The 20,375-nt window shown below is 38.5% G+C and overlaps 1 protein-coding gene across 2 annotated transcripts in view; it reads left to right on the plus strand.

Annotated features, from left to right (window-relative positions):
* Window positions 1–20,375, plus strand: part of LOC131929062 (kelch-like protein 5) — a 60,931-nt gene that overhangs the window by 28,017 nt on the left and 12,539 nt on the right. The window contains exons 1-2 of one of the 2 annotated variants that reach the window (XM_059285251.1): window positions 8,818–9,240; window positions 14,057–14,388. In XM_059285251.1, the coding sequence (XP_059141234.1) occupies window positions 9,122–9,240; window positions 14,057–14,388 (451 nt within the window). In that variant the 5' untranslated portion in view covers window positions 8,818–9,121. Of the gene's footprint in view, window positions 1–8,817; window positions 9,241–14,056; window positions 14,389–20,375 lie in introns of those variants that run through there. The other variant, XM_059285252.1, reaches the window with a different exon arrangement.

A 20,375-nucleotide genomic window follows, 5' to 3' on the forward strand; every position in this document is an offset into this window, starting at 1 on the left:
TACAATAGACACTCTGCTGTTGAAATAAATAAGTACCGTTATATGCCGATAGAAAAGATGATAGAGTGGTCGCAACCAACTTTCTCTCTAAGGGGAAAAAGCTAGCGTGCATCATGTCTTATGTGTGCGCGGCGATCATAAAGTCTTATATTGTGTATTTTACAAAATGACTGCGCGGAAGTTCAAAACTAATGCGCGGCCGTGTGACAAAGCAGTATGTATTAATATATTTGTATAAGGACCACACAGGGCATGTCTGGTATAGTGCCTGTCCTGATATTGTGTATTGTATAAAGTACAAAGAATTTAGTCATTACCAGCCCAGTCGTGATTTTCTATAGGTTCTGTTGACCGTCTGAGTATAGCTCTATGTAAAAGAAACCCTCATTTAAAAAGTATTGTTCTTCTACTGAGGCATTGATTGTGTTTGTAGCTTTGTCATTTCGGCCGCAGTGATTGCTTTTGTTTTTAACTCTACCAGCTTTGTCATGGGAGACAAATCTCATGGTCCTGTACTTTTTTTTCCCCTTACAAATAGGATTTGTTTTTAGTCACGTGACTCTGGGACATAATACTGTCCGCGAGGACAAGCCAGACCGTCAACACGCTACGTCATTTCCGTTTTGTAACAACGATGCGCCGAGGCTGTGCGCGGGGTGAAAAAAAAGTTTTTTTTGACAGATCCAATAGGATTGAAGCACTGCTGATTGGATGACTGTATGTAGATCGTAAAGGGTTAAGTCTGGGATTTTTGTTTTGGTCTGGTGTACTTTAAAATAAAATATCATTTCATAAAATAGGGCGTTCATAAAAGACTTTACTCACATAGGCTGTAGAGCTTATGGGCTTGATGAAGTGACCTAATAAATATTATAAATATCCGACAAGACAATATAATACAAAAGAAGATACGTTTTTTAATATCATTTTTTAAATGCCGGATCGAATCTCGTTACATTATTGTAACTGGAGTGGGGAGAGTTGGGAAGGGGGTCTAGTTTTTTGTGAAGACGGTGTATGGCTAAGTAGGGAGTACAACACATTTACTACAGCAAAGAACGTCTTATGTGAGATACATATATTTAGAATTACGCTTATACGCTATCGTTAAAATAAAGCATTTAATCTCTAGTTCAGGCGTGTGGTTAGGATTAACGGTCATAAAAAGGTCAAACGCGGGGAGCTTGTGAGCGCAAATAACCGAAACCTCGTGTTGTGTTATACGCCTATTTTTGTGCTGCCGTCGTAGATTGAGAAACACTGCACCCCTAGCTGCTTGCTGCAATATCAATGATAAATGAACGCCAGCGCCCTCGAGCGAGTGACATTTCAACATGACGTCATCGCCTGTGACGGAACTATATCCCAAAATGTCATGCGCCGTCGATGAACAAGTTGTTGTAACTCAAGACAAGCCGAACTTACATAATATCGTGTATCGATTTGTGTAAATCGGTTATCGATGACGTGATTGATTCGGTATTGATTTCGTCTCGTGGTGGAGCTGGACAAACTCCCATACAGATTGGCCTTGTCTGTGTTTACTTCTGTGGGAAAGTTTTTTTTTTTCTTCTCGAGAAATTTGCTTTTTTTTGTTCCCTTTGCAAGTCATATCGCGTTTTTTAATTACAATATTTTTTTGTACATGGGATTTTTTTAATTAGTATAATTGCGGTTATTCTAATGGGAATTATATTATTGAAGTTGATATAATGTAATAAGCGTGTAGTTTAATGATAAAAAAGGTGTGTGAAAGTTGACCCGGGTAGGTTTAGAACCCGCAGCCTCTGGCTGACAAGCTAGGGTGATAAGGTCTTTGTTGTAGAAGAGCAACACCAGTTAACCTGATATTCGCTGTTCTGGCACCCGGCTGATATCGACGTGGGCGTTAACACTGTCGGTACGGGATGGGCTGCGGAATATCGTGACGTCAACGTTTGACAGGAAGTGAGATAATAAGGACATCAAGGGGGTGCCACAACCCGAGGGGCGTCGTTGGCTTGTGTATGGCTCCCCGCCCTGGTGCTATTGTTTGTTAAGGGATATTTAGAGCAGGTATACAGTCGGGGTGACCTAGCGGTAGAGAGCTAGACTGCTAACCCGAAAGACTCGAGTTCGAATCCGGGTTCAATCAGTAAAACGTCCCTAAGTCCACCCAGCTCTGATGGGTACCTAACTCAAGTTAGGGAAACCAAAGGCGACTGGGCATAGTGATGACCACGCTATCCCTTCATATGCCGAGGTCTCCGAAGCAGATGAACTCTACTTCGTCTGCCCTATGTGTCACGAACGAGAAATGAGGATGAATACAGCCAGTAGAAACAAGATCTGCCTAGAAGATTTAGGCTTATTTCTAATTTATATCGATTTCTAACATGTCCATGGCTATTGCTTATAGACTCTACGTGTTAAAACAAATTTGAAAAAGATGTATTTCTGAAATTATCGATTACCATTTTAAACCTATAATAATCAAAATATCAACAATCTTAAATCTTCACTAGTGGCAAAAACTTGAGAACCTCTGTCTGAACATCACATCATTAAGCCCTACGTCACATTTAGCTAGAAGCTCCTCCGCACGGAGATCATGCAAGTCACCGGAATAAACGGGACCCCCTAATACAGCTCACCATAATAAACGGAACCCGCTAATACACCTCATCAGAATAAACGGGACCCGCTAATACAGCTCATCAAACCTAACAAGACCTGCCAATACAGCTCCCAATACAGCTCCCAATACCGCTCCCATCACCAGGATAAACTCCAGACCTAACAAGACCTGCCAATACAGCTCCCAATACAGCTCCCAATACAGCTCCCAATACAGCTCCCAATACAGCTCCCAATACAGCTCCCATCACCAGGATAAACGCCAAACCTAACAAGACCTGCCAATACAGCTCCTAATACAGCTCCCAATACAGCTCCCAAAACAGCTCCCAATACAGCTCCCAATACCAGTATAAACGCCAGACGTAACGAGACCTGCCAATACAGCTCCCATTACAGCTCCTAATACAGCTCCCAAAACAGCTCCCAATACCAGAATAAACGCTATACCTAACAAGACCTGCCAATACAGCTCTCAGCTTGCCAAAGCTGCGGGGTGTCTACTCCCTGAGTCATCTGTATTTATCACCAGGCCGTTTACACTTTCTATTTTTACATGTCCGTGGGTTTTTTTTGGTTGCTATTTTTTCTGGCTAATGAACCCTGGTGTTAGTGATTAGCTTGAGCTATGGGGCAATTACGGTATGGATAGCATAGATGCAGAGCTGAAGTATATAAAACGTTATGAAATGTTTTAGATTTCAAAGTGAATAAACTACACCGTGGTCGATAATAAGTTTTACGTAATTGTTAATTAGCAAGTTAAATAGTCGCCGCTTATGATCATGAGGTTCTTTTATAAATTTATATACGCCGTGTGTATTCTCTATCATGTTATTAAAAACAGACATTGTTTTTTCCAAAACAAAACGGATTAACACCACAATAAATCTGTGTTTTTCTTCCTGTTTCTCCTAGTATTTTTCTCCCGTGTTTATCAATCAGTTTCAGTTTTTCTTACATCTTCTTACCTTCATATTTGTAAAATAGAACACACTCTTTGATAAGAACGTTCTGAGTTTGCGTTGTATTGATAGGTATTCGCAGGTAGCGCTGATTCGTTCTTCATGTTTCTAAGGCGTCGAAAGGAAGATTACGTTGGGAAAAGTGTACCGATAAAATATTTCTTTTTCCCCTTTTTAATAAAGTTCCAGATGTGTATCTTTTTTTTTTAGTTACCTATTGCTAAAATTATATCTGATCCAACTCAACAACGGTAAATCATCACTATGTTCCACTTGAGCTCCTGTTTCACTTTACACGCTTTCACTTGTGTAAACTGAATCCTTAACAGAGCCCCGTTATAAAAAGAAAAACACATTGATACTTTGTTTTAACACTCTTCCGGTACAAAGGGCAGTTACTCTCAATCCCTAGCGGCCACTCGTTCCATTTCAGTGTTTCACATTCTCCCCATTGTTTTGAACTAGTTGCATGTTAGCCAAGTAAAAGTTTATTTCACAGAGTTCAAGCTATTCGGGTGGTTTTTATTTACGTCGTCGCTCTTTCCTTTTGTCTGCTCACACCTGAAAAGTTGTGTCTGATGCACGTACCATCGTGACGAGTGCACGTGTTCTTCATTGTTGTAGGACCGGGCCAGAGTGAGCTTTCCTTATGAACCAGATAAAGGGTTGGCTGAGTACCAAACAATGTACCCCCCCCCCCCCACACACACACTAAGACCAACATCTCTTGTGGGTTTTGTTTTCTTTTTATCAACCATTTGACTTAACAGACGATAAAGCACCTATGTGAATAATAGTTCACCAATTTGTGTTATCTGGATCAGGGTGCATTAAGTGTAACGAGGCGTTTTTTATATAAAAAAAATATATAAAACTACTGTAGTACCGGTATATACAATTTATCTACTACAGAAGTTTTGTTTTTTTCTGGGTGGATTATAATAATAGGAGCAGTATGAGGAGTTTAGATTTATGGGAGCCATATTGGTGGCTTATGGAATTTTGGCAAAGCTCGGTGGATCAATATGGAGGCGGTTTTGGTGGATTAGAAATAATTGGTGGATCATAGAATTATTTAGAATAATAAAGAAATAAAGAATTATGTATGCAGATTTGTTGGAATATAGAATAATAAAGAAATAAAGTAATTTATTATGTACTGTAGATGTATGGGAGTTGGTTTGGTGTTGTATAATGTTAGTGTACATGTTTGGGGATTATTCATTAATATTGAAGAAATAATGACGGTGATCAAAAGATGGCGTGAGTAATAAGACTTTTACTTAGATCAGGGGTCTCCAAACTTTTCAGCCCGAGGGCCGCTTTAACTATCAAATATAAGTTCGGGAGCCAGAGCCAGAGTTTTCTTCAAGAAATCTCTTCGGGGTGTTTTGAATTTTCTGGGCAAAGTTCCTCAGCCAAACATTTTTTTCCGTGGACACAAAGAACTTCGCGACTGGATGGGAGGACCTCGCGGGCCGGTTTGGAGACCCCTGACTTAGATTACTAAAGACTGACTTTGTAGAAATTTTGTTTACTTTCTTTAAGAGACAGTTACATTTACAAGCTAATAAAAAATGTTCTTTTTTTTATTTATAATTGTCAAGTGCATATACAATCAAAATACATTAGCATCGATACGCTTTTGAATTTAAAAATCGAATACCGAAATGTATAGTGTTGCTATTGACCAAATACCTTGTTTTGAGGTATCGAGTCGGCTTTTCCTAAAGCTATCGACCCAGTGCTCGGCTATAGATGAACATCATCAGCAGGAAAACTCTCTGACGTAACGAGGCAGAAGGAAGTCGATCATAGAGTTCTATGGCACCAAAAAATGGATGCTAGTGAACCTTGTAATTTTATATGTACGTGTCTTAACAGAGAGTCAAGATATCTGATGTTAATTTTTGTGTTTGTAGTGTTACCCATGTGTTTGTATTTGTCATTAGTTATACAGGAAATCCGAGTTTGTTGAAAAAATGTGGCATTCGTTTTTTTTCTCTATGTTCGATAAAAACTGTATAAGAAATCTAACATATTGTTTTATTTTGGCGATATTGAACAGCACTATTTTTACTATATATGAAATGTTCAGTTATTACCATGATCCGGGCTATATATGAAATGCTCAGTTATTTTCTTGATCAGTGTTGTGTTTGAAATATTGTGTTATTTCCATGATCATGGCTCTATGTGAAATCTTCTTTTATTTCTTTGGTGTTGGCGTTGATGATGAGTGCTATCTGACAAAATATAATAGCCGTATATAAATGTTGCGGGTTATTGTTGGGTTAGGGTTTTGGGTTACATTTATTCTATCAGTGGTCTTCTTCTATCACCCAACTCCCTGTAACCCCCCCCCCCCAGGTCTCCCACCCCCACCCTATTATCAACAGACTGAGTAAAGAAACTAGCCTGCCCTTGCCGCGTCATCGTGACGTCACTGCGTTTAAAGTTACCCATCTGTCAAAATAAAAACCTGCCACATACGGGTATTGTTGGTTGCCCCCAGAAAATCGGAAGTGGTTTCACACACCGGAAGTGGTTTCACACACCGGAAGTGGTTTTACCCACCTGAATTAGTTGCATTGCGGTTCATTTATTTTCGTATATACTCTCTCATTATATCGCTTTATTATTTTTATAAAAGAAAAGTACCCATATAATTCGGTATCCCAGTTATCGGACATGCGCATTGAGCAAGCGCATTCGTAACTGTTTGTGGAAAACGATATCGCGTATGTTGATTTTCTCCATGAATCTATTTTCGGACAGGCGTGTCCAGTGCGCGCTGGTATTTGTTAATTGCAAAGGTCAGCTTAGTCCAGTCCTTGCAAATATCAGCCGTGTTAGGCGTAAACACGTCTTTGCTCTTTGCATGGTTCTCCAGAAGGTTCGACTGGCTTATGATAAACCACGGAGCCGCTTGTCTTAATACTACGTGCTATGTATGTGTTTTAAAGGATGGTCATATCAGTTGAGAAAAACATTTGTTTAGGGCGGTATTATTATTTCAATACTTATAGCATATTGTGTTTTTCAAGGCATATCTTAACTGTTAGTTGTTTTTACTTTGGTGTTCTAGGTTTTACCGGTTCTCATTTAGGCAGTTGGATGTTTTCATATATATATATACATATATATATATATATATATATATATATATATATATATATACATGTGTTTGTGTGTTCATTTATGTTTTTGTTTGTGTACGTTTGTGTGTGGTAGTTTGTGCGTGTTTGTGCTTAAAAGAGTTTATCTAGAAAAGTCTGGAAGGTTTAGATAGGATGGTCACGGTTTGTTTAAGCTTACGGTGGGTTGTGAGGATTTGGGAGGCAAATTCTATCCCGTTCTTCAGGGTGATTGTGCCATTGGGTCCTCTTTTAAACTACCAAACACTAATATAGAAGCGACAAGACTTCATCTCTCTCTCTCTTACTTCTGCGTGTATTGTATTTCTCTCTATACACCCATTTGTAAAACAGCGACGTGAAACCGTTCTCAGTATAAATATTCTAGAACGAGTTGTCCATTCCCCTATCTCGGCAATGATTTACCACCCTCGCCACTCCTCGATCCACAATCAGGACTTTGGCTAATCCCTGGCCTTGTCGGTTCCTGTTGATATCGTAAGACGCGCGCGCTCAATGGCCCGGATAATGTGAAATTAATTGGCCATCAACGTGGCCATCATTGTGTTAGGGGGACCCGTGATTTTTCTTCAAGGAGCTCTTTCCACCCAGCGATTCCAACAAGTGCTTTTAGCGCAGGATGATGCAAATTGGCAACATGTGTTTTCGTGCGTGTTGAATTATCGCGTGTGCACGGCATTGATAAATTTCTTGTTTTATTGCATGCACATGTGTGTAGGCCTGTGTTGCGAAATGTGGTTTTTTTCGACGTCATATTTCAGTTTTCAGCCTTAGGGACCTATCGTTGTGGTGTTGGTTTGAATTTTATTTGTTTGTTTGTTCGGTCTATTCATGGATACTTAATATTGTGTATAGTTTTGCAGCGAACATATAGTACAGGGTGCATATGATATATATATATATATATATATATATATATATATATATATATATATATATATATATATATATATATATATATATATATATATATATATATATATAATGCACATTAATGTCCGCGACTCTGATAAAATTACACACATAATATAAAGTATATAATTTTTAATTTTTCCACCCGAAGATTGTCTTTAAATGATGACACTTACATAGCAGGGGGTGGGGAAGAAGAGGTAGTGTGTGTTAATATCACATTGCAGTTCGTCTTATTGACAGTGTGTGAGAAATGTATGTTCTTTTAAGGTGTAGACTATGTACGCTGTGTAACATCATTATATAGTAAAGTGCTAACAAAAAGCAGAAATACATTATTGAAACCAAGCTAACATGCACTCCTTTCTTGCATCTGATACAGTTATTCTGAATCTTTATCATACAATTTAATACTTTAAGTTTACAGTATAGATGTGGGTCGCCACCAAACTTATTTGGGAACCACTGCTATGATTAACTTGAAACCATAGCTGTTTTAAAAAGACTCGTGTTTTTAAAATCAATATTAGTTATTTATGTTGATTTAAGCTGCTTTGGAGAAAAGGAATCAATTATTTATAGAATGCGAGATGACACGAAATATAACCCTTTGGTGTTGGCTTCGATTTTAAGTTTTAGTTACGTGAGGTATTTTCGCTATGTGAGGTCTTTGGGTTATTTGTGTTGAGGTATTTGGTTATGTAAGATCTTTTGGTTTTTTGGGCGTCTTTGGTTATGTATGATTTTTTTTTTAGGTATTTGGTTATGTATTATCTTTTTTTTTTTTGTAAGGTAGGCCTATTTGGTTATGTAAGATCTTTGGGTTGTTTTTTTTTTTTTTTTTTTGAGGTCTTTGCCTGTGTGTGGATTTTCTGTTAGGTCATTAATTGTATGACGTCATTGGTTATGTTAGGAGTTTGATAGGCCGTATCTTATGAGGTATTTTCCCATCTATATTGTAGTGACCTCTTTGCATTTATAAAGTCATTGCTATGTGAGGTCTTTGATTTCATGAGTTTTTCGCTTAATTGGTGGTCTTGGTTCTTAATTAGCTGAGATTTACATAACTTCAGTCAGTTTTTGCTTAAGTAAGGCATTTTTTTTTAGTTATAGGTTGAAGTGTGTATTCGTTAAGGAGAAGAAAAAAAAACTCACTGTTTTCTGAAAAAACTTGGATTCAAACCAAAACCTTACCTGTCGTTGGATTAAACATCAACTTGTAAACCAGCCAGTTCATACTTGAGCAATGCCTGCGTGTGGTCAGTGATTAAATTAAACACTTAGATGTGTAGCCACTGACCTGCAACACAGTACCGTGTCCTGACCCGTGTGTAGTGTGCTGGAACGTATTTCAAACTCGTGAATTTCGCATGTTGAGAAAAAACAAAACATTACAGTGGGGAGAAAATCAGGAGGATCGGGTGCTGTTTGTCGAGGGCGCCGTGTGGCGCGCGCTGAGGGTTGAGTTTAATGCGTAGATGGTGGCAGCAAATAATGTATTCCTACAAGTGTGAAAGTGAGTACACGGCCATCCGACCGACACGCAAGAATGACCTCAAGCGTCACAGTTTCCATGATTTCTACCACAGGTAGGTTACTGAGCAGCTTCGCAGTTAAAATATTATATGTGTAAGTATGTAAGCAGTTTCCTAGTTAAAATAATACATGTGTAAGTAACTGAGCAGTTTCCCCAGTTAAACCAATACATGTGTAAGTCACTGAGCAGCTTCGCAGTTAAAATAATACATGTATAAGTAACTGAGCAGCTTCCTAGTTAAAATATTATATGTGTAAGTAACTGAGCAGTTTCGCAGTTAAAATATTATATGTGTAAGTAACTGAGCAGCTTCGCAGTTAAAATATTATATGTGTAAGTAACTGAGCAGCTTCGCACTTAAAATATTATATGTGTAAGTAACTGAGCAGCTTCGCAGTTAAAATATTATATGTGTAAGTAACTAAGCAGCTTCCCTGTTAAAATAATACATGTGTAAGTAACTAAGCACTATCCTAGTAAAAATAATACATGTGTAAGTAACTAAGTAGTTTCCTATACAACTTTAAATTACCTTTCCTCTGTATAGTTTTATATAATGAAAGAGATATTACCTTTCCTCTGTTTAGTTTTATATAATGAAATAGATATTACCTTTCCTCTGTATAGTTTTATATAATGAAAGAGATATTACCTTTCCTCTGTATAGTTTTATATAATGAAAGAGATATTACCTTTCCTCTGTATAGTTTTATATAATGAAAGAGAAATTACCTTTCCTCTGTATAGTTTTATATAATGAAAGAGATACTACCTTTCCTCTGTATAGTTTTATATAATGAAAGAGATATTACCTTTCCTCTGTATAGTTTTATATAATGAAAGAGAAATTACCTTTCCTCTGTATAGTTTTATATAATGAAAAAGATATTACCTTTCCTCTGTATAGTTTTATATAATGAAAGAGAAATTACCTTTCCTCTGTATAGTTTTATATAATGAAAGAGATATTACCTTTCCTCTGTATAGTTTTATATAATGAAAGAGATATTACCTTTCCTCTGTATAGTTTTATATAATGAAAGAGATATTACAGTTTTATTAAAAAGACAACCTTCAAGATACAATTTCTTGGAAAGTATCTAAAAATGTAAAATAAAGCTAAATATGCCTTTATACTAGGGATGTCTTTCTGTTCAAAGTTTTTAAACACACTTATAATTTGTTACTATGATTATCTCTCACGTTAGGGCCGAACAAGGCCCACGGGTCTCCATACGAACAGCTTTAAGTTTCAACCTTCAACTTCAGCCCCCCCCCCCCCCCCTTGTATCCAGCTAGCAACATTAAGATTATCCTAGTTACGCAGACCACTAATTGTTTTCTGTGCATTCAAAGTGTGTTGAAAATAGAGTGACCTCCTTTGCACACATTAACCGGAAGCGCCGCATCAAAAGTGATCTGCCCTTAGAATTGCAATCTACAAGCGAAGGGGGAGACAATTATTTTTCATAAGCGGCTTCAGCGTGATGGAACGTATCGATCGTGTCGTAATGTAACTTGTGGCGGTATCGATTCTTCCCCAACTCACCCCCCCCCCTCCCCATTTCTTTATTATTTGAAAGCTATTTCTTTATAACGTTTCTCGTATATAAAAAAAAAAGATAACTCATTCTCTTTCACCAAACGTGCTAGTTCTCTCCCTTGCGTTAATGGGAGGTCGCTCTCTTTGAATTCTCTCCCTTTCTTTTAAAGAGCTGAGGTTAAGACAACTTACTTCGGCGAGTTAACCGCCGAACCTGTTCAACACAGGGGGGGGGGAATAAATGGCATCGATTTACGCTCTGATCAAACCAGGTCTTCGCTGATTGGCTCACCAGGGTTCAGATAAGCCCCAGGGGCCAATACTAATCTGCTCAAATCGCGAAAGCCGGTTTTTAATTAAAAATATTTTTTTTTTAAATTTAAATCTGGGTTAAGGTTTTCAGGAAATAACATCTTTTCTCGTTAATTTTTTTTTTTTTTTTTTTTTTTTGGAATGGAAGATGAATGTCGAATGTTTTAAGATATGGATGAATTTTATTTTAAATCAATTTTTTTTTTTTTTTTTTTTTTTTTTTTTTTTGGGATCAGAGCCGAGCTACGCCTCTAATTTATAGCTGTAAATTAATTTGAATTAACTGTGTGTTCGTGTGCCTCTAGTTTGTCGTATTTGCGTCCCACATTCTCAACACCCCCACCCCCCTTTCACCTCTCACACATCAATAACTATTTCGTATTATACCCACCTTATTCTCCATTGACCCATATCATCCTTAGACTCCTTATCATGGGCCCACCTCATCCTCCATAGGACCAACCTCCTCCTTAGACCTCCCTCTACTATATTCCCATATTTCCGCCACAGACACACCTCGCTCTCCAGGACACCTTACCCCCAGCCCCCGCCAGTGGCGTAGCGACCCTTAACGGCGCCCGGGGGACAAACTTTCAATTTGGCGCCCCCCCCCCTATATTTTTTATATTTATAATGCAAAACTGCAGCTAAAATGAGATTTAAATTTGTTATTCCAACCCATTTTGGCGCCCCCTAGGGTCAGCGCCCGGGGCCATATATACCCTCCCCCCCCCTTCGCTATGCATCTGCCCCCCCCCCCCCCCCACCCATAGAAAACATGCATCTTCATATGCTTAGACTGCTTTAAAAGTTTTATTTTTAAAATAAAAAAATGTGTCGTCTTCAATTTACCTCACCATGTTTGAATTAGCATGAACACGATCATGTGACTTGTGAAAGGGGTTGGGGGGGGGTGAACATCAATGGTTTTATGTCTGATTCAATAATTACTGCCTTGTATCCTTTACTGTGTATAATATACTGATTAGGCTACGTCAATGATTTATCAACTGTTTTGTTATATATCCTCAAATGCACACACATTTTTAAAAAGTAATTAAATAATTCAAATCATAGTTGTAGTAAAATACGTTTTTAAAAATAAATATTCAGAGTTTTAAACTGCAACCCTCTATTTAACAAACTTATCGGACACCCGATGCGCTACCCAGATGACCAGATGTGGCTCAGATCTAACCGGCATACGTACTTGTCCCAAATTCCTCACCGACTTCCGTTCTCCCTTCTTAACCTCCCAGACCCAGCGTCAGTGAGTTACCTGGACCGTGAGTTAATTTTAGCCTGCGAATTTCCCAATAGTCCTGCACGTTTTCCCCAATGTCGGTATTGTTGTTATTTTTAATTCACCTGAATTTTTTTTATCTGTGTTTTCTTCTGATGTTATTCGGGGTTTCTCGCGTTTCATAGAAAGTACTGTTTTATTCCTTTTTATTTTCAATTAATTGGTTATTTAGTCAAATGTTTTGCTTTAAACTTTTAATTTTAGTTATACTTGCACAAGTACATACATACATACATACATACATACATACATACATACATACATACATACATACATACATACATACATACATACATACATACATACATACATACATACATACATACATACATACATACATACATACATACATACATACATACATACATACATACATACATACATACATACATACATACATACATACATACATACATACATACATACATACATACATACATACATACATACATACATACATACATACATACATACATACATACATACATACATACATACATACATACATACATACATACATACATACATACATATACATACATCCATACACACTTACACACACACACATATATGTAGAGAGAGAGCGAGAGAGAGAGAGATCATTAAAATATATTGCACACTGAGTTTTACAAGCGAAAAGCTATGAGCTCAAAATAAATATTTCGCTTCCTTTTACAGCTGTGCTAAATTCGTTTTAAAAATGCATAGAAGACATCTCCCCTTTTGCCAAATGTAAGCTTGTTTTAAAAACCATTTTCTGAAGATGTAGATCTAAATAAAGATCTTCTTTAATATCAATGAGCCTGAGAGTGATGTCCCCTTGAACGTTCATTGATCTTTTTGATGTTCGTATAGACTTTAATGTTTTCTCAATGATCTGTGTCCCATTGATGCTGAAGTTTGTGTGAGTTATTGATGGCTTGAAAGGCTGGATAATACATTGGATAGACAGATCCAAGGAACATGTACAGTTCTTGTGGGATACGTTTAAAATACATGGTATGGTGTCGAATTCTCATACACCTGATTAGGGCGTTGTGTTCGGATCTAAAATTTCGAATCTGCGTTTAACATTACAGTCTTTATTTAATAGCGTCTATTTTTATAACTATACATACTTCAATTTCTAGTGGCTCACTTACTTTTGTATGATATTACGAAAAAGTGTTTAAAACTATTGATCTGTATTTTATATCCATTTGAAAATGTTGAACTTTATCAAAAATTAATGACCTTCATGTGGACTAATGACATTTATATAAAATTTATAATCTTTACCTTTAACTAATGATATCTGTTTGAAACATAAATTGAACACTTTTGTCTGAAATTTATTAATTTTAACTAAAACTAGTGGACTATCAAATATAATTAGCGACTTTTACCTGAGAATCGAGACCTCTCACTGAAACGTAGGACCTTGCTCAGACACTGAAGACCTTTAATCTTGACACTGGGTGACACAGTGTTGCACAATTCAAATCGCTCAAAATGACCTTAACTTACATTGAACTAACTCACACAATGTCCCCTTCTCCCCCACAGGTACCTGTTACACAACACCTATGCCCACCTTACAGTAAACTAACTCACATGATCCCCCTCTTCCTACAGGTACCTGGTGCACAACACATATGCCCACCTTTAACTCCCACACTAGACCAATGCCCACCTTACATTAAACTCACACAATGTCCCCTTTATCTACAGGTACCTGGTGCACAACACCTATGCCCACCTGCAAGGCACGCCCACCAGGATGGAGGACCCAACCGGCAGCACGGACGAGTTTCGATCCCACAACCACGCTGAGCGGATGATGAAGAAGCTAGAGATGTACGCCGGCAAGCGGCAGCTGTGTGACGTGGTCCTGGTGGCCGAGGACCGCCGGATCCCGGCCCACCGTCTCGTGCTGAGCGCCGCCTCTGATTACTTCGCGGCTATGTTCACCAACAACGTGCGGGAGGCGACCATGGAGGAGATTCAGATCAAGGACGTGGATGCTGAGGCCTTGGCGCTGCTGGTGCAGTACGCTTATACAGGTGGGTTGTTGGGTTATACAGGTGGGTCGTTGTAGGGGTTATACAGGTGGGTTGTTGTAGGGGTTATACATGTGGGTTTTTGGGTTATACAGGTGGGTCGTTGTAGGGGTTATACAGGTGGGTTGTTGGGTTATACAGGTGGGTTGTTGGGTTATACAGGTGGGTTGTTGGGTTGTACAGGTGGGTTGTTGGGTTATACAGGTGGGTTGTTGGGTTGTACAGGTGGGTCGTTGTATGGGTTATACAGGTGGGTCGTTGTAGGGGTTATACATGTGGGTTTTTGGGTTATACAGGTGGGTCGTTGTAGGGGTTATACAGGTGGGTCGTTGTAGGGGTTATACAGGTGGGTTGTTGTAGGGGTTATACAGGTGGGTTGTTGTAGGGGTTATACAGGTGGGTCGTTGTAGGGGTTATACAGGTGGGTTGTTGGGTTATAATGGTGGGTTGTTGTAGGGGTTATACAGGTGGGTTGTTGGGTTATACAGGTGGGTTGTTGTAGGGGTTATACAGGTGGGTTGTTGTAGGGGTTATACAGGTGGGTTGTTGTAGGGGTTATACAGGTGGGTCGTTGTAGGGGTTATACAGGTGGGTTGTTGGGTTATAATGGTGGGTTGTTGTAGGGGTTATACAGGTGGGTTGTTGGGTTATACAGGTGGGTTGTTGTAGGGGTTATACAGGTGGGTTGTTGTAGGGGTTATACAGGTGGGTTGTTGTAGGGGTTATACAGGTGGGTCGTTGTAGGGGTTATACAGGTGGGTTGTTGGGTTATAATGGTGGGTTGTTGTAGGGGTTATACAGGTGGGTTGTTGGGTTATACAGGTGGGTTGTTGTAGGGGTTATACAGGTGGGTTGTTGTAGGGGTTATACAGGTGGGTTGTTGTAGGGGTTATACAGGTGGGTTGTTGTAGGGGTTATACAGGTGGGTCGTTGTAGGGGTTATACAGGTGGGTCGTTGTAGGGGTTATACAGGTGGGTTGTTGTAGGGGTTATACAGGTGGGTTGTTGGGTTATACAGGTGGGTTGTTGGGTCATGGTATGGGTTAGACAGGTGGGTTGTTGTAGGGGTTATACAGGTGGGTTGTTGGGTTATACAGGTGGGTTGTTGGGTTATACAGGGGGGTTGTTGGGTCATGGTATGGGTGATACAGGTGGGTTGTTGGGTCATGGTATGGGTGATACAGGTGGGTTGTTGGGTCATGGTATGGGTGATACAGGTGGGTTGTTGGGTCATGGTATGGGTGATACAGGTGGGTTGTTGGGTCATGGTATGGGTGATACAGGTGGGTTGTTGGGTCTTGCGGTCATTCGGGTGGGTCTTAGTTATACAGTTGGGTAATTAGTTATTTTTGTGTTTTACGGGTAGGTCGTTATGTCATTTCACAGGTTATATTGGTAGGTCGTTAGGTAATGTTTGGGTTATAAGGGTGGTCGTTTAGTCTTTTTGTGTGTTGTATAAAAGTATCCTCTGGTCTTTCTTGTGAGTATATAGGTGGGTCCTTTGTACATGCATAGGCCTACATAGATACGTACATAGGTACATACAACCATACATACATATACACACATACCTATGCAAACAGATATTACTAACAGACATTATTTACATTACATACATCTCTTGGTTCACTAATAAAGAGAAATTTCGTGCACCAAACAGCTTTACAAATACAACATCGATGCTTCAAACATATTTCATTAGTAAAAATGTTTTTGATGTTTGAATTTTTTTAAATAGGCATGTGCCTTACATCTTATATTCGGTCATCGAGCATATGTTTTACGCCGCACTTAAATTATCTAATGAAAACAATCAAAACAGCTTTCATCGCGCATCAAGTCATTAGCTTTAACAGGTAAACAAATATCTTTCATCGCCTACGTAATGAGCCTTCCCCCCATCCCCGGAGGCGCATTGCACTAAAATGCACCGGACAAGCGCCGTCCAATAAAGCAGAATAGGGAAATTATTCAAGAGATTAGAATGGGGACTATTGCCATGATTTAAATTTTAAATTAGTCCCAAGGGGACATAATCGATCGAGAAACAACAATGGGGTTACAGTTACTGTAAACAGTGTAATGTAATATTCTTCTCATTTTTTTTTCTATCGCACGATTCGGATTTAGATATTTCAATTTTTTTTTAAACTTTTTAAATGTATTATTCCATTGACATTAATTTCAATTTAAAAGCGGGGAGATCGTTAGATTTGGTTAAATAGGTTTTTGAGAGCTCACGTTAATGAATTCCGTCTGGCAGCTCACTTATAACCTCCCCCTGTCTCCCCCACTACCCCAAACACTACCCACCCCCTCTTTAACCACACCCCTCCACCAACTTACCATACCACTTCACATACCCACTCTCCCCCCCCCCCCTCTATTCCCCACCTTATTTATTCACTGTACCTCGTCATCCCACTTCCGGCACCCCACACCTCCCATCCACTCCACCCCCCATCCACTCCACCCCCCATCCACTCCACCCCCCATCCACTCCACCCCTCTCCACTCCACCCCTCTGTTCCTATTGTACACCACCCACCCGAGCCCATACTGTCTAGTCCACTTTATCTAACCAGGGGAGATCACTCTCACTTCGTTATTCCAGTCGATTTGATTTCAGTTATCTCAGTAGAGGCATTCAATACCCGACCTGGCGTCTGGGCAATGTAACGGTTATGTTCATATTTGACCCCGTCTAGGGATGGTGTACGGTCATGTTCATATTTGACCAAGTCTAGAGGTGGTGTAACAATTTTGTTCATGTGTTACCCAGTTTAGGCGAAGTATAACGGTTACATTCTCGTGTGACGCCGCGTTAGGGCAGTGTAACGGTATTCTTGTGACTCGGCGTCGGTCATGTCTCGACTGAACTCATGTTGTCTGTGCCATTACTAATGGCGCATGCGTCGTTTCCAACATATTAATGACGTATATGCCTCGTTTCCATTTAGTTAAAGACGTCATTATATTAATGAAACTTTTAGAACGTTGCCATCTATTAATGACGTATGTGTAACGTTTTAATCTAATTAATGACGTTAATGTAACAATTAATCAAATTAATAATTATAATTAATATCGTGTGTGCAATGTTTTCGTCTAATCTATGACGTCTATAATATATTTACGTTTCATGAATGACGTCTGATCCTATTTTCATTTAATTATTGACGTCTGGGCCTTATCTACATTTATCCTATTTGTCAACTTTACCCCACACATAGTGATATCCCATGAGAAATGTCCCACACCAAAATGATATTCTATGAGATACGCCACAGAGAGTAAAAATCTATGAAATATAGACATCAAGAAGAGAGACACTAGGAGCAATATATCAGATGAACAATCACGGAGGAGTGATCGGTCCATTCGCCTTTGTTTGTTTGGTAAAATGAGTTTCTATCTTGCCGTCGGAGAAAGATTCTGTACACTTTGAAAAAAACCGAATGAGTAATTTCCTTAGGAAGGTTTTCCAACCAGTTACTGGAGAGAGCTAGTACAACGTGGAAGAAAAAAGAAAGGGTAGTATGAAAGTCTTTGAAAATATGTGGGATTTTTTTTTAAACATGTGATAAGGTTGGCCAATTCAAGATTAGATTTTTGGCTCGCCTACGGGCAAGTCAAGATTGGAAGTTGACCGGTTGATGTTTGGGGAAAAGTAATTTAAGGCTAAATTTTTTATATTTTTTTTTACATAGTGACATCGCCTTCCTCCCACTCCCCCTCCTCCCACTCGCCCTCCTTCCACTCGCCCTTCTCCCACTCGCCCTTCTCCCACTCGCCCTTCTCCCTCTCCTCAACTCTCCCACCCACCCCCACATTCGAATCACCCCACCCCTCCGCCCTATTCCCGTTTATATTTTAATTTTGTAAAACCTGCTTCTTTATTACTTCTCAACTTAAAATGTCTGTACCTTGGCTACAAGACTACCCCTATTTGGGATAGAACGACCGCACTTTTTTTTTACCAATTAACTTAATTATCTGCTCATACTAATTCAATTTTAATACGGCCTTTATCGTACTAAATAATTAAATCATTTTCTTTTTAACCTCTTAATTTTAAACCGCTATTGTCGACACTTCAAAAAATGTATAAACAAGTTTGTTAAGTCGGTAAATTTCACGAAACATTGAGCAAACATTTTATTGTTGCGAGAACAACTAGTCTAGAAAACAATGGCGGTGTACAGAAATATTCTCAGCGTACGTTGGCAAAACAAACAACCGCCTACTTATTTATATAAATTAGTCCTCGCTTTATTTCATTTTAATTTTTTACTGGCGAAAATGATGAAACGAAAAAAAAAACTTGTGTTTACATTGTAATTAATTTCTATTTAAATTTCAAAGGTTATCTAACACTCGAAGCGATTGGTTTCTCTCCCTGCCTGTTCGTCCCCTGCTTTTATCCCACGATCGATAACTCTATTAGCTCATTCCGTGAGGGGAGATAATATGTTGCCAAGGGAAAACACTCTGCGATGCATTTCTTTTTATTCTTTTTCACATTTCTTTTCCGAATAGCTGTATCTTAAATTACCTGCTTTTTTATATACTGCACTGTGCGGGTTGATGCGAACTTAAGCTCAGAGCCTAAGCTCCCAACTTCTGAAAAAAAAATCGAGAGCTCTTGAGATTAAGTAGTGTCCGTTTACATACGGCAGTAATTTCAGTTTCATTATAACAGTTTTTTTAAAGTAACTCTATACAACATAAGATTTAGAGCGACATTGATAAAAAAAACAAAATAAAAAAACAGTTGCTTTTCGATTTTGCCAAGATTAAACTTGGAAACGTGTATCGATTCTGATGAAGAAGTATCGATTTTGAAGAGCTTCATTGACGTAACCCTTAAGTTACGATACTCTAGGGCCTGTGATGAAAATTCTACTAGTCGTTCCGGTGATTTCTTAGACAGGGTGTCGCCTGAATTTTAAACTTTGCTTTAGTCCACGAAACCTTGAACAGGTAAAAATTGCATTTGTTTACCTTTATTTTGATAGCAAGTTCAATTATCAAAGTAAATAAGTAGCCTAGAAAATGTCTTTTATTTTTAATTTGAAAAAAAAAAAGCGTTATTTTTTAAAAGGCTACCGTATTAAACCTATAGTACTATGTAGTACTGTAGCCACACATGTTAAGTGTCATTTCCGTGAGATCAGAAGTAGCTCACAATGAATGTGTCGTCAGCTGGTGACACATGAGTACCTTAGCTGGCAGTCATCCCTTCCACGTTTTTATAATTCCAAATTCTTCTCTCTCTTTTTTTTTCCTTATTGGGGATTAGTTTGGTACGAAAGAACATTGTATTTTCTTTCAACATAACACTGTTTCGCAAGCACGAATAAAACGATTTTATATTATATTCAAAGTGTACATTTTACCGGTGACCGGAAAGATGCGCAACGGAACACTGCGTACAAAAAAAATTCTGTAGGGAATTTTTGTTTTCTTAAATCTATTAGCATTAACAAAGAATGACCACATGTACATTGTAGCATAATAAAACACTTTTCCTCCAAATATGACAAAATTTAAATGTATTAGCATAATTAGTTTGTATTTGCGCATTTTTATGTGTGCGCAGTTTTTCGTTTGCGTATATTTCTGGGAACAAAAAAAAACGAGCATAGGGTATAGAAAGATGTAAGGGTAGGAGTATGTTTTTGCTGTTTATAATTTTACAGAAGTAAGGACACGTAAGCAGAAAACGTTTTAAAATTGAAAAGTAAACAATGTGTAGCTTATATATTTATATGTCCGAAACACGGAGCATTTTGGAACAGGAGACTAGGCAAAAAGGTTCTCTGAAAAATGAGCCAACAGCAAAAATACTCATACCCTTGCGTCTTTCTAAACCCTATGCTCGTTTGTTTTTGTTTTTTTTTTTCTTCTTCTCCCCTGTGCCTAATTTTTTATTCGTATTTTTTATCTTTAAAGACTTGAGTTACCTCCCCTTGTTTTCTTTGAGCGCT

Source organism: Physella acuta, unplaced genomic scaffold, assembly GCF_028476545.2.
Source record: "Physella acuta isolate Inbredline_101_S28 unplaced genomic scaffold, ASM2847654v3 ptg001588l, whole genome shotgun sequence".
Classification (NCBI taxonomy): Eukaryota; Metazoa; Mollusca; class Gastropoda; family Physidae; genus Physella; species Physella acuta.